General features: G+C 35.8%; 1 protein-coding gene across 1 annotated transcript in view; it reads right to left on the reverse strand.

Annotated features, from left to right (window-relative positions):
• The window catches only part of LOC104146863 (ras-related protein Rab-3C), a 137,273-nt gene that overhangs the window by 71,405 nt on the left and 50,626 nt on the right, over window positions 1-15,242 (reverse strand). Inside the window, exon 3 of the mRNA XM_068925633.1 lies at window positions 572-690. Coding sequence (XP_068781734.1) covers window positions 572-690 — 119 coding nt within the window. The remainder of the gene's footprint in view (window positions 1-571; window positions 691-15,242) is intronic.

Consider the following 15,242-nt stretch of genomic DNA (forward strand, 5'->3'; position numbering starts at 1 on the left):
TAAAAAAGCCTTGAGCTGTTTGGGTCCTAATGAGTCCATGTCTGATTTAAGTGACACATTTATGCAGATATCTTGACAGTCACAAAATGTAGCATAACTACCAGCAATTTTAGGTTCTGTACTCTGATGAAGTCAGATTCATCCTCTTTACACTTGAGGCACAATACTGAGACAATAACTCCTAGCCAGCTAAAATTAAAAACAACATGATAAAAAATTAAATCAAAAGGCATCCCCTACAAAGGGTATCCCACGAACCTTCAAACCATGGAAACCCTTCTGTTATCTTTGTAGTTGCTCTTCGTATTAGGAGATTCCTGGATGTGTGGTATAAATAACCCTTATTGATTAAAATCATGGAAAGCATACTGGTCATAATGAATTATATGCAACACATTTTAAAGTATTTATTGTCTTTTCTCAGGAAAAAATCCCCCAAAAAACTAGCATTTGGGCACAGGAATCCTTAGGCACTCTATTTGCAAATAAGTTTTCCAAAACAATTTGCACTATCATAGCAGGTGAATGATATCAAATATTCTCTCTAAAATGAATTCCAAATTTAACTTACCAGTCCTGCACAGCATTGAAGGATTCTTCATTTGTGATGTCATACATTAAAATGAAGCCCATTGCACCCCGGTAATAAGCTGTGGTAATTGTTCTGTATCTCTCTTGACCTGCTGTGTCCTGAAACGATAAGAAACATTTTTTTTTACATTTTACAAATAAATAAACAAAGAATTTTTCTTAAAAATTGGAATAAAACTCTGACAATGGTCATTGCAGTTCTAGAGCGGGAGAAAACTGAAAAGAATAATAGGAAAAGGGAGAATTCTGCTCTGGCTATCATATGAGGGACATGTCCACTGTTATGAGGTGGGAGTGGAGAGAAGCAGAAAGGCATGGCCCCGTGTTAGATCATACGATGGGCAACATGCTTTGAGTCATGCAACACGGTGATCTGAATATCTTACCTCCTGTTCCTGCCTTGGACCTTCCCAGTTTGAAAGTAAGGACAGGTAAAATCCCATGTTCTAAGTAAAAAGCTGGGACAAAATAGCATCCTAAGACCTTCACTGTAAGATCAGGACAGCTCACAAAGTCATGAGCTCACGAGCAAACTCCTACATTGTCCTGTTCTTGTAAGTTTAAACCATTGGTGCTTGTGCCAACTTTGGTGACGATAGAGATTTGGAATGACAAAATAAAAGCAGGATTTGGGCTGCAGTGGCCTTTAAAATAAGGATGATACCTGACACCAAAGGAGTTTGCTAGCAGTCCCTTACCTCAAATCAGTTTTCTTCTTCTCATTCTCTGTAGCTCAGCCTGCTGCCTTTAGCTGAGAAATGTAAGACTTTCTCCTACTGCTTGCTTTATTTATTTCCATGATAAAATCTTCAGGGCTACTCTGTTGCTACATTTATATACAATGTCTAGCATAAACGGCAACTGTCTCTACTGTTTGCCAGACACCAGCAATATCTAAAAAATAGGAAATACGTAACTATTTTCAGTTTCAACTTACTTATTTAACATTTTAAGGCATAAACATATTAATAGATGAAACATAACATCACAGTCAAACTGTTAGGCAGTTGCCTAACAGACCATCCATGCAAATTTGATTTTATCAGACTCTGAAAGTTACTTTCATTTTTTCAGATTTTTTTGAGAGAATAAGAAATAGCTTACTTTACAATACGGACAAATTTATTTAATTTTTCTTCCTAGAGAGAGAAAAAATAACCACTAATAGATAACATATTATTTGGATGGTTTTCTCAAATGGCACCTATCCTACTAATAATGTCTTGTGTATAAGAGAAAAACAGATTAAATGAGCCTTCTTTTCACATGTTCATCTTATAAGCTAATTAAAAAAGGAGATTCTACATATATCACAAAGTATTTATAGAATAAGAAACATAACCAAGCCAGTTACCAAAACCAAATAGGTTCTTGTGTAAAACATATAGATTCAGTTCATTCTGGATTACAGCTGCTCTTGCCTTGATGTAGTTTCAGAGATCTAAGACCGAAAGCTAATATAGAAGTTAGAGCCTAACAGATCTCACAGGATGCTAGGATATGACTGTGTGGGAAAGGCCAGACAGGCCTCCTTCTGTCTATACTTTGAGCTGGGTTCAGCTGTGATCTGGAGACTGGATAGCTGCCTTAACAAAACTTCATGACTGAGTTAACCTGCTCAGATGCCCGTTCCTATTTTCTACAAGCCTGTCTCCTTCTTTTGGTTGAGATCAAATGAGCCAAGTTATTTCAGTCTTTCCTCGTAGATTATGTATTCTCATCCTCCAGGTTGCTTACAGTGCTCCCCTTTGAACTCTTTCTGATTGGTCTGCATCTTGTGCAACTGTCTCCAAGTTTTCTGGCGGCATTAAGACTCTCTTGTGCTAAGCCTGGGCATGTTCTAATGCTCAGAGGTCAGTTCTTTCTGAGTAGGTCATACTCTGTAAGTAAGTGGAAAGAATAATGGAAAATCAAGTAAAACTATTTATTATCAGAAAGAATATAATCCGCCATTATTTAAAATGACTTTGTATTTCTTTTATGCAGTAAGCATTACTCTTACATGTTTTGATGGCTTAATCTCTTTCATTTGCTATTAGGAAAAAGAGCTGGAAGGGAGAGAAGGAAAATACGGCCTATAGCAAGCACAGAGCCTTATGGTACAAAACACACATGATTCTCAAACATATTTTATCATTATCTGCCCATTTCTCAAGCAGAGTGATTTCTACTGAAGCCTATCTGCATATGAGAGTGAAAAGCCCTAGCTGCAAGCCAGTGAAGCTTCCTGTCTAAGACACCAATAACTTTCTGTGTAGTGCTAAGGGAGCTAGTGTGTGCTTAGGTATTCTTGATTACAGAGAAAAAAATGAATGTAAAGGAAGAAGATTCAAGATAGAAGTTCTTAAATAATTTTACACAACGGGAAAACCAGCTGCAGATGAGGGTCCAAATATGGACAGATTGTGGAGATATGAGATGCTCTTCTGGACCTCAGTATTTAGTTTGGGTTAGTCAAAGAAGGAACTAGGTATTTGGGGTTGTTCTTAATGAAGGCCTATAGTATGTGCCTGTATCTAATGTTATGTTAATGCCATGTTAAAAAAAAGATTTTCTAAAGCACATAGCATAGATGGATGACCACAAATAAAGTGGAATTTTTTAGTTTCAGATGTATGTAATCATATTCCTATTGAGGTTATTGTCAATTTATTTGCAGTAAGGAAAAACCAAAAATTTTAACAGGCGTAATGTACAAGTTATACAGTAGAGTAAGAAACAAGCCCAAATATCAGTAATGAATTTTGTCAAAATTTTTATGTTCTATGCATTGATAAACATTTCCTTTGTATACTGCCTGTAACTATACTCATAAACACCTCCAAGAGGGCTTCTTTTGTAGCACTTTTAAGGAACTCACATATCTTCATTGGTCAGGAGAATTAGCATATTAGAAACACTGAATGTTTAATATTAAATACAATATTTGATTACTGTGATTTTATTTATTTGAACCAGTAATCCAGTAATGCAAATGACCTTTTTCTTTGTTTATTAGGTTTTATTCTCATGGAAGAACTGAGCAGAAAAGAACTAATTTCCATATTTCGTCATATTTCTATCTGTAAATTTTTATCCTCAGGTACTGGTTTGGACATGTACTTGAATAAAACCTTTTCCAATTCAGCTATGGGTACTGGCTGCTGCTATTTTATCATAGCCCTTTTTGTAAGACCATGGAATTGATCTGATGATAACCTTTTTAGGTTTAAGATATGAAATATGACGTCTGTATTTTACACTGGTGTCTATTTTTAAGGAAAATTAAATAAAATAAGTCTGAGGAAGGACAAATTTGACCTGTTATTCAATGGCAATGTTACTATGGCAGTTTGTTTCCATCTCTGATGAGCAGAAAACAAGATGCATAGCTTGTCTAGGGGGCCTATTAATTCACATACATAATGTCTGATAACGACAACTGACTGTTCACTGAAGAAGTGGACTGGAAAAGCAGCAGGGAATGAATGACAGTGAGGGAATGCTTTATGAAAAGTTCATTGTAGAAAAGACAAAAAGCAGCATTTTAGATCTCTTAAACAAAACAATAGAAATAATGTATATGCAGTCATTCTCATGCTCCAGATCCTGATATGTATCATTGCATATTATAAAATTGTTTTTTGCCAGAAATTTGATAGCCAAAAGAACCACTGAAGCATTCCCATCACTAAAGATCTTGAATAGAGCATGCATATGTGTAGGTAGCAGAAGGATGGTAGAGACATAGATTGAGTGCAAAATATTTGTTTCTGCAACAGTGTGAAGATCACAATCTGGTACATACTTGGCCAACATTCCTTCCTCGTACACATACTAGGTTAGGGTTAGAAGCTAGATAATTCTAGATTGCCTGGCCTGTTCATCTGAGTTACTGTGAAAACAGTGAATCTGACAATTTTTTACAATAAAACTTACATTAGTCATTTCTACAGTAACCAAATTAACCAAGTGTTCATCATGTGCCTCTACCTTGAAACCACACTTGAATAGTGTTATGGGAAATTTCTACAGATTCTCATCATACCATATAACCGTCATATCATTGAAAGCCTCAGTGTATGGGGAACATACCTGTTTCTGACAATAATGCTCCCAGAGATATAAAGTTATTATAAAGTAAAAGCCATCTAGGCAAGTAGAAACACTTAGGAATAGCAGGCTAGCTGACTCCTAGAAGAACCTGTATTCCACATGAAGTTTGGAGTTTATGGAGCTGGAAAATCCTTAAATACAAAACAGAGAAACCAAAGTACTGATTGTGATCTTCAAAACATCACTATTTAAACTTTCAATGTATATTTAGCTGAGTTAACTAAGCAGAGATAAATCCCCCTTGCTGCCAAGTCCTACTCAGCTAGACTTCATCTAGAATGTGCTTTACTAGCTCATATTCTTAGACTATACCACTGTTTTTGAGTAATGCATTACATCAGGCCCTTCTTGAATTCATTAGCTGAGTGTGTGTGCTCTCCCTCCCACCCTTGCCTAGCACTGCACCACGGACACGAACAATACTTTATGTAAATAACTTCCAAGTGGAGTTGCTCATTATTAATGCAGACAGTTTTGAAGGTGAAAGCAAACAGCATTTGGCAGCAAGAACTTTTAATGAGACTGTCATTAAGGAATTCAGTCTGCAAAACACAAACTGATTTTGTAGCTCACTTGAGTGACTCTGTGCCTCTGCATTTCTCTTCTGCAAGCTAAACATAAAAATGTCATTTTAGGCTCATTTCCCACATGATAAGTTTTACTCATATCACAACACAGCTTGTGTTTTATGCCAGAAAATTGGCAGCAGTGGAGGAGGATTTCTTGGATGCCATCTCTATCTCTGCTACACATCCACAACATTTGAAGAGAGGCAAACAGAAAGATAAAACTAGAAATGTGAATTGGGTGAATTTATAGGTCAAAATTTTCTGTTATCTTAAACAGAATTGGCATAGCATTCAGGAACTCCAGCTTCTTTATGAGTTTCATATTTCTTTCCCATTGTTGCTGCTCAAAGGTTATTTATATACTCCATCGACGAGACAGTATATTTCTTTAATTTCTCCTACTGATTTATAAAAGAACTTGAGGCAGCAAATGAATGAAAATCGAAACTGGCTTTTTTCAGAGCAGCATGAAAGACACAGCTCTGATAGTTCCTTGGGGACGTCCAGGATCCAAGGGAAGAAAGGATTAAAAGAAAAGTATGACAAACAAAAAACAGTACGTGAACTGTTCAGGGCAGGGCCAGGGACAACCACTGCAGAAACTCCTTTGAGGCAGGGAGGCAGACAGGGGCAAACACGTCTGAAGCCTCTGCTGGACGGTCAGGAAGAGCATATCTGCAGGTTTAAAAGTAGGAGCAACTGAGCAGAACACAAAGAAAGAGGAAAGGGAGGAGAGGTGCCAGGCGCAGAGTACCTGGGGAACACCATTTCTCAACAACCAGCACCATTGAGCGATAGGGCTACTCCCAGCACGGGGTGTTAGGCATGTAGAAACACAGATTTGTGAACATTGATAGCAAGCAATGGAAAAAACAGTTCAAACAGTTTCTTAAATAAATGTAGGCAAAAAAGATATAGCAAAGTATATTGCCCACTCATCTCCTACTAGCAGCTCTTTCCAGACTTCTGATAGCTTTAGTTTCCTTGGAATTCTGTTCTGTGCATATATATGTATATGTACGTGTGTGTGTGTGTGTGTTTGTGTGTATGCATGTATGTGTACGCATATGTGTATATATTTATTTATATATATGCTAAAACAACATTTGGAACTTAAAAAGCCAGTTACTCAGCTTGACAGTACACATCTGCTAGAACTGCATACCAATCCTTAGAACTCACCTCGAAATAACAACTGACAGTTCATTCATCATATTGCAGGGCCAGCCGGAAATAGTTGGAGCAGGAGCTGAAGGGGGAGGCATTACTCCAAATGCAGCTAGCAAAATAGTCCTAGGAAGACTGTCCTGGCAGGTAGAAAGTGGGCCAAGCTTATCCTACAGGGGCAGTCTGGCTCTGAGAAAGTCAAAAGTGGAGTTGTAAAAGTATTTCACTGCCAGATTTGCTTCTTCTCACTTCATTCATGCAGCTGTTGATTCTGCCTGAAGTTCAATTCCTTTAAAATTTTCCATATATTTCCTTTCCTTTGCTTGAGGATCTCTTCTTTATTTTTAAGACCCACATGAAGCTTTCATTCTCTGTAAACTACCACTTCTTCCTAAGACACAAAGCTTAGGAGAGTCATGGCACCCCTGCCTATTTTCCAGCTTGACCTCAAGTGCCATTGGTTCTAGATCCAAGTTCTGAGCCCATCTGACACTTTCCTGGCATGTCTCTCTCTTCCCCTGCCAGACACAGTAGCTTTCTCTCCATCCTGTCTTCACTTTGGTTTTGGCCTGTCCTGTTCTAGGGGAGGTTACGACAAATTCTTCTGGTCCCTTTTCTTTGGACGCACTTTATAAAATATTTGTCAGATCAGTGGAACCTGTCATTCTCCTCAAAAGTAAAATTGATTAATTTGATTAAAGTACCACTGGATAATTTAAACAAGGTTCATGTTAGGTCTCAAGAAGGATTCCTCTTTCTGAAAAGGTTCAGATTTTACTTTCATGAGATTTTTTTTCTTTTGTTTAACGAGAAATGTTGCAGAATCAACTATTAAGTATAGCTCCAAAAATATATAGTGGAAATCATGAATTTATGAAGTATCTCAATTTGCACTTTGTGAAATAATGCCAAGAACTTTTTTCTGAGTAAAATTTAAAGGCAAATTAATATTGGAGCCCACCTTGTAACTGCAGCTAGGGAAAAATCAGTTTAACAGTTTTCTGTTTGTATTGTTATTTTTAACTACTTGTAACTCAAACAGACTGTACAGATTTCCTCATATTTTTCCAAAAAAATGAGGCAACAGAGAGTCATTTGGAAAAAAACTGCTATATGCAAAAGAAACCAGAAAAGCTATTTTAAGGATCCATATTCAACAGGCAGATATTAGCATATGGGAAGCAGCACTGAAAAACCATGGGATCTTATGTTAAGTCTTGTCATTTTTTATTTTTAAAGCTCTGGCTCCCAGAGTCCTGTAAGTGTACAAGACTATCATATCAACTTTTTTTTTTTAGTCCTTATGGTTAGAGAATAAATTTTTGTCTAGTGCATAATGGAAAAAACAAAAGGCATCTAACATGAACCCCAACTGCTTTATTAAGAATGGAACTTACACTAAAAATAAAATAATCTTGGAATAAAGTTTGACTTTAGATTTCAGAATAGTCACATCTGGCATAGAATTCTGGCAAAGTCTGAAAGGAACAGAACAACCTACGTCTGAGTGAAAGGGACACAGAAAAATGTTAAATCTATAATAATATTTCAAGGAGCTGTAATCTTGGAAACTTGACAGGCAAACCCAGTATGAACAACCTTCAAACTTAACAGAAAATCTCCCTATCCTCCAGAGTGTACTTGGTAACTCTGAAACAGAACAAACAGTGGTAGTCAAACAGTGGGATACAGATAGGTTGCCACAGAGCCAATCCTAATGACATGAGATTTAAGTCCATTAGAAAAATAAGAAGCAGAGCTGTTCCACTAAACAGTTCTTGTCTCACTTGGCTTTGGTGACTGCTAAAGGTATTTGCAACCTGTCAAAGTTTCAAAACTGGTTCTTACATCCACAAAGCACTTGGTAGCCTAAAAGTGGAAGTTTCTTGTTCTATGGTAGATATATATTCTCTTCATAGCTCTGTTCAAGCTTTTACATCGTTGTCTGATCTTCCACCATTTTTAAAGGCATTTGTCTTTCATTTAGCAGAGATGGAGAAAAACACTGGGATAAAACATAAATTCAGAGACTTAGAGTCAAGCTGGCTATTATCACACAAACAGAGATTATCCTCCAGGTATATCAGAATACCACTGTATCTTCTCTCTCTTCACAGTTCTGTACTTTGATTACACACTATACATTTTTTGGATGAAGTACTTCCCTCTAGAACTTGTTATTCATAAAATTTGAGTACCAAGCTTTCAGCTTTCTCTTTACCTTGGCATTTTGACCTCTTCTGCATTTTGAGGACAGCTTTCTCTGTTAATATTCATTATTCATATTTAACCTGCCTTTATTATTCAGAATGAGGTGGGCTCCTTGGATGGAGAAAAGTCTGACCAGCTGTTTTGATAATAGTTCTATGTTAATAGCTCACTGCACTGCACAAATTTGCATAATACTGTGTTATTATATTAAAATATTATGCAAATCATTGCCTACTGATTAGCTAACAGTATCTCTCAGCTACTGAGAGCTATGAGCATAACTCTTTCCTCATGACCAAAGCAAACTTGACACCTTTTTGGGATTTTTGGGTTTTGGGTTTTTTTGGAAGTTCTTTTTAGGAGTTTTTTTTTTTTTGTGTATCTCCAACTCTAAGGGGAAAGTATGAATTGCTGGTGCGAAAGACCTCTCATGCCATAAACCAAACAGCCTAGCTTGAACCTACACCTCCTCACCTCTGCTTTTCCTTGTGATAAATCTGTATGTTTAAGTCTACAGTGAAGTTTCTCTCATTTGGAATAAAGTATAGGAATATTCCTATTAAACAGTAATAACCTTCCAAAACTTCCCAAGAGTATGAGAAAGTGTTCTTGTTCAGAATATCCAGTTTACAAAATACGTTTAAAAGCTCATTAGCATTACTACCAACTCGTGCTGTTTGCATAAAAATACTTTAAAATCTAGATGACCTATAAAAAGGAAAAGAGACATCCTGGAACACAAAACAAGCCACATTTTACCTTTTTTAAGCAAGAAGCTATGCATGCAATATTTCTGCAATAGTTCAGCCATGGCTCAAATTCAATCCCATTCAAAACTTTAATGAGGGCAAATATAGGCCACAGCTTGGTGCTTAAAAAAATCTCATTATAAAAGTACTGGACTACAGTGTGGTCTGTGCTAAAAGAGTTTCCTACCACTTTGCCAATATAATATTGTTTTTGTGCTAGCTGGAAGATTCCTTAACAGTAGTAACTGGTAACTTTTGTGTGGTAACTGTAGGTAACTTCTGTATCCTCTCTCTTTCTATGGCTGTGATAGGATACTGAGACATAAAAAGAGCATCAGCAGCTTCCAAAGAATCATTGCCTTCTGGGGCAGATATTAGATACCTAAAGAAATTCTGGTAACACTTTGTATATCATATTTTAGGAAGGTTTTAAGGTTTTAGGAAGGTTTTAAGGTTTCATGGTTTTAAGGTTTCATTTTTAAGGTTTTAAGGCTTCGCTGAAAAAGCAGCTGTGCTGTCTGGAGAGCTTAAGTAATGATGTATCAAATGAGCAGACCACCACAGTCTTTCTTCTCCACTGGCAACAGAGCCTCTTTCGCCTTTCATGGAACTGTTTCCCTCCTGTGATACAGAACTAGCAACTGGGGTGTTCACAGGACAGGCTCCATTAGACTCTTCGGTCTTCCACTTTTAACTCCTTTACCTTCCAACAGTCTGGCATCACCAAACACTCCCTTAATATGTTGCTGTGGGTAGGAGCCCCAGCTAAAGTACTCGGACCCATTTGAATTCCCATTATCTTAACTTTTTCTTGGGTCTGACAGTAGTGATCAGTAATTCAGTTTTGCAAGGACATATATTACACAGCACGGGTGGCTGGCCAGACCCACTGAAGAACATCATGCTCCATGTCAATTCCTCTGCTGTCTCCCACATGTTGAGCTGAACCTGTTCAAAATACTTCTGTGTTAAAGGGAAAGATGGAGAAAGGATAGGCGGCATAGGACAGATTACATCAGCTATCTGATACCCGAAGATTTTTTGCAGCAGTGGACTCCACAGTTGCATCCAGACAGCTTGTGATATGAAGGTGATTCGTGAAAGACCAAGAATCTGGCTCCATTACTTTTGGACTTTGAGTAACTTCTTTAGTACTGTCAAAGCTCTCCTTTAATTAACAGCTTTTACAGGACTTCAGAAAAACTCTTATTTTGTCTTATTTTGTCTGACCTTTAATTATTTCTGTTCATTTGTGGAAAAATTAAGAGAACACATCCTCTTTAACAAAAAAATCCCTTTCTCATTGATAAGCTGGTAGTATTATCTACATCTAGGTAGGATTTGTCTATTCATTTTGGGAATCTTTAACTTGTATTGAAGTCATCAAGAAAAAAGGTCTCATCAAAATAAGATATAATTTTTAGGTAAGGCATAAGCACTGCTATAATCTCTTTGCAAAGAAAAAAGTTAGGGATGCTAAATATAAACAAGACTACATAATTTTTTTTTTTTTTGGTAGGAAACTGTATTATTTACATTAATTACCTCTGTGTTCTCTTGCTTGTCTAAGCCAGCAAAGAAATCTGCGCTACAGCCGGTAACATCAAACGGTTATGCCTAGAACACTTCTCTCTGCCCTGGTTTTTAATGAGACAAATGTAATTTAAGAGACCATAGGTGACTCTTACAAGGAAAGATTTATTTACTCCCAAAACAATTCAGCAGCTGACATAGTTTAACATACATCAGCCAGGCATAAACTTCATGTTGTTCCAATTTAACATTGTAAATTATTCAAGAGAGAATTGTAAAAAGAAGCTACAAATATATCAGGTGTGATGATTAATATATGAATCTCTCATTATTTCAAGTACAGTGTCTTTATCCTTGCATTCTCTTCTTGGGGAGATGTTGATCTGAATTCAGGTCTAGCATAAATAAACCAGATTTCAGCTAAATTGCTACATAATTTGGCTCCTGATCTCTTTTTTTTTTTTTAGCTCAGACTGGTTGAGAGCTACATACTTAGCATATGTAAAATTATATTTAGCAATTCTAATAAACTCTTTATAATTTTTAATACAAACTTTCGAGAAGATTGCAGTCTCGCCATAAAGCATAATTGCCAGACCTATTAATACTTCTTGTTTTCTTTAACTAACGAGAAATTGAATCTTTCTGCATATGCCAGCTGTTTCAGAGTCCTGGTCTGATTTTGCCGCAGTAACCTCAGCATCAGCATTATGGTTATTGTTGTTCATATACGCAGGAGAATTAAAAGCACTTTATCTCATTACTTTCTAAGAAATGGTCACATTTTGTTCCCATAGGTTTTTCTCCAAGAAAATCCTGAAATAATTAAGAAGTTTTATTTAACGGATAAGTTTCCAGATAAAGTAGCCAGTATCATCATAAGCTGAACCCTGAACACCTTCACTGGTAATTCATAAGCAGAGACAGTTCAAGATCCAGCATGAGAAGAAATTGAGACTTACCTATTTTCATTATCAGTGTAAAGCTATTTTATGAGTTAGGCCAATTTTTTTACTTTTTAAAGTAACATAACATCACACTGATATCAAAAAAGCTATATAAGCTTTTACTACACAAGGATTTGGCCCTAGGTATAAACACCTGTGACAAAAGTCTTCTAGAAGAGTGTTCACTATGTTGGATCCTGATTTTATCAAAGTACAATCATACAAAGCTACTAAATATTTAGAAAGAGAATTCATTCAATGCATTATATTTTTAAATGCCTAAATATGTGCATACTTAGACCTTAAATTTTGGAGCATTTGCTTTTTTAACTGTTATGTTTCAATAACAGCTAGCTGACTACTTACAGCTATTAAGTAATATGACCACATGATTCAGAGCAAAACAAAAGTTTTATTCACTAAAAATACTTATGATTTTTGTGTTAAAATAACTGAAGAAATAGTAATTCCAGTTTGCATTTTTGATGCAATATGTATTGCATTGGAAAATGCTGATTTATCCAAAATGAACTTTTGGTGAAGTTTATGTTTCTGTGAAACTTTTCATTGCAGCAGGTACTTGAATCAAATCAAATCCATGAAGGAATTTCAGGCCAAAATTATAAAATAACTCCCACCAGAGGCTGTGGAAATCCATGGAATAACAGAAATATAAAAATTCTGTTTGGAATGGACTGGTGGATCTGGTGGATTTGACTCCAAAGGGCTAAAGTTCTCTTCTAGTTCAAGTTTACAAATCTGTAGAGCACAGTATACACAGAAGGATAAGAGGTGCCCCATCACTATATATTTGAGATTTTATTCAATTACTTTGAAGATTTCCTTTTATTACCTCACCTAAATACACCAGATCCTTTCAGAGTCCAAGCAGATAGATTTTTCCATTTTGCTTTCTTCCTAGCAAGCTTTCTAATTTTATAGTATTGATTTTCTTTTGTTTGGTTTTGTTTTGTAAATCAGCAGGTGAACTGGTGGATTATGGGCTCCAATTACATGGAATTTTCAAGCAGAAAACAATTAGAGGAGAAAGAGTTCATGCTTCTGTAGCTCTAACAGTTACATTATATTCAGCCTTGTTTTTCTTTTGAATACCAAAATGTATGTTTTCAAAGGTAAAAATCCTACATCATATAATTAATATACTCATTAATCTTTTAGGAGGAACCAAAATCATGTACGCTGATCAAGAAAAGGGGCAGGATTCTAACAGACCTGAAACTACAATGTCATGACAAGAGGCCAAATCAAGTACTAAAGAAATACAGAAATGCAGTATGAAAAGAATTTGACCAGGTAAAAGGCCTGACTTAAAAATACTTTTCTTTCTAAGAACACTCTGTAATTCTTATATATATTACTAGTCAGAAGGATTGCCATAGCTTATTTTAAAAGAGTTTTGAACACAAATATTCCAATAAAATAAAGCCTTCTGATTAAAAATAATTTCTAAAGGTAGGATTTAGGTCATGCATGATACACTACAATTATTAGTGCTATTCTTTGGCTGTGATTTTCAAACTACAAGTATTTTTCCAGTAATCAGAGTTATTTTGTCTTAATGCATCATAAAGGAATAGGAAATTACAGTCTAATGGAAGCAGAAAAATGACCAGCTGTGAAATCTGTAGCAAGCATAATTATAATCAGAGCTAGATTAAAGCACTAGCTACTACAAAACCAGACATTGGGCAAATATACAGTCAAAGAACAGTTTAAAAACAAATTGAGTGTAAGTAACTTTCAAATGGATCCTCTGCCTATAATGCAGCATTGTCTTCACTGAAGTAGTAGGTGTCTGATGACAATAATATTGTTTTATTTTATATACTGTTCTGTTTCTTCTTTAATTTAAATATTTGGTAAAACTAAGATATAGATTCCTGTTCTACTACAGTGCTATCCTCTTTCTTCCCAAGGCTTCTAAGTTCCACATAACAGTGTTTTTATAGTAGGAGGAGTGTTCATTAATTTGCACGCAATATATTCACATAGCTGCATGTTTTGGTGTGCATATACAAATATGTAAATATATATATGTATTTATTATGAGCATAAATAAAACATATAAATCCTATATAGTCCTATTATGACGAAACAATTTTTTTTAACTTGCCAATACTATGTCTTTATACCAGGGGTAAAGAAAGCAAATTCCTCGCATTGCAAATCCTTGCTTACAGTCCCTGAATTCTTACTGACTTCATCAGAGTATGAAGAGAAGAAAATTTATCTGTTCCCTGATCTTTTCATATACATTTACATTTTAAGTACAAAAAAAGAGGAAAAATACCTTACAGAACAGTTAAACTCAGGAGTATGAATCAAAAACACAACTGTACTGGAATATTATAATTATTTCAGGTACATATAGTATTTACCAAAGAAAATCAAAGTTAAATTTAAAAGAAATCCATGCAAATGAATCTTTTGCAATTACAGATTAGATTAAATTAATTTTTAAGGCCAGGTTAAGAAATCCCTTGATAGAGCAGCTACTAAGTACAGCAGAGTTAACATAATTCAAGTTCCTTAACTGTGCCTCTCCAGGCCTCATTCACTGCAAAAGATATCTTTTTTGGTGGATGTGTATTTTCACTGCATTCTGTCTCTTGCTTTGGTTGTTGTGCCCTGAATAGGACCCCCAGTAATCTTTTCATTGAATATAACATTGATCAACATATTAACTGGAAATTGCATTATCTGACACTCAACCATATTTTCCCTTTGATTCTAGATAAAAAATAAGGATTATTTCTACTCTGATTTGATTAAGCTGTGGGACATGTTCTCCTGTTTTGCAGACATAACCAAATCATCAGCCATCAGCTGATAAAATGCTGTTGTGACTGACAAGAAAGACCGAGAATGAAAGAGGAGACTTGAATAAAGAAAGATCAAAATCAGGATAATGCCACAGAAAGGAGTCTTTTTCTAATATACTTTCAACAATGCCAGAGAAAGAAGAAAAAAATCTGAGTTCTGGCAATTTCACAGGTAAGCAAGCTCAAAGACTGCTGCTCCAGAGAAGTAAGAGGAGGATGTTTATTCGTTTATTAGTTTATTCCTAGGGGTTCATGTTTCAGCCCACAGCACATAGTGCAAACAGAAGTTGTTGATTTCACTAAATCTACAAGCTGCTAATTGGGAGGGGAATAGTCCTTTCCAAACATCTGCCAAAACAAACAGCCATTTTAGATGACAGAACTCACAACTTAAACCCGGAAATTATATTCAGTCCTAGAAGCATTGAAATATATTTTGGTTTTCAAAGTGCTCTTTACTGATGACAGCAGTCATTGGCAACAAATAAAAGCGTGGAAGATCTGATTTTTCTCCCAATTTTTTCCCTTTTAATCTTC

The sequence above is a fragment of the Struthio camelus genome, chromosome W, assembly GCF_040807025.1.
Source record: "Struthio camelus isolate bStrCam1 chromosome W, bStrCam1.hap1, whole genome shotgun sequence".
NCBI classification, from domain to species: Eukaryota; Metazoa; Chordata; class Aves; order Struthioniformes; family Struthionidae; genus Struthio; species Struthio camelus.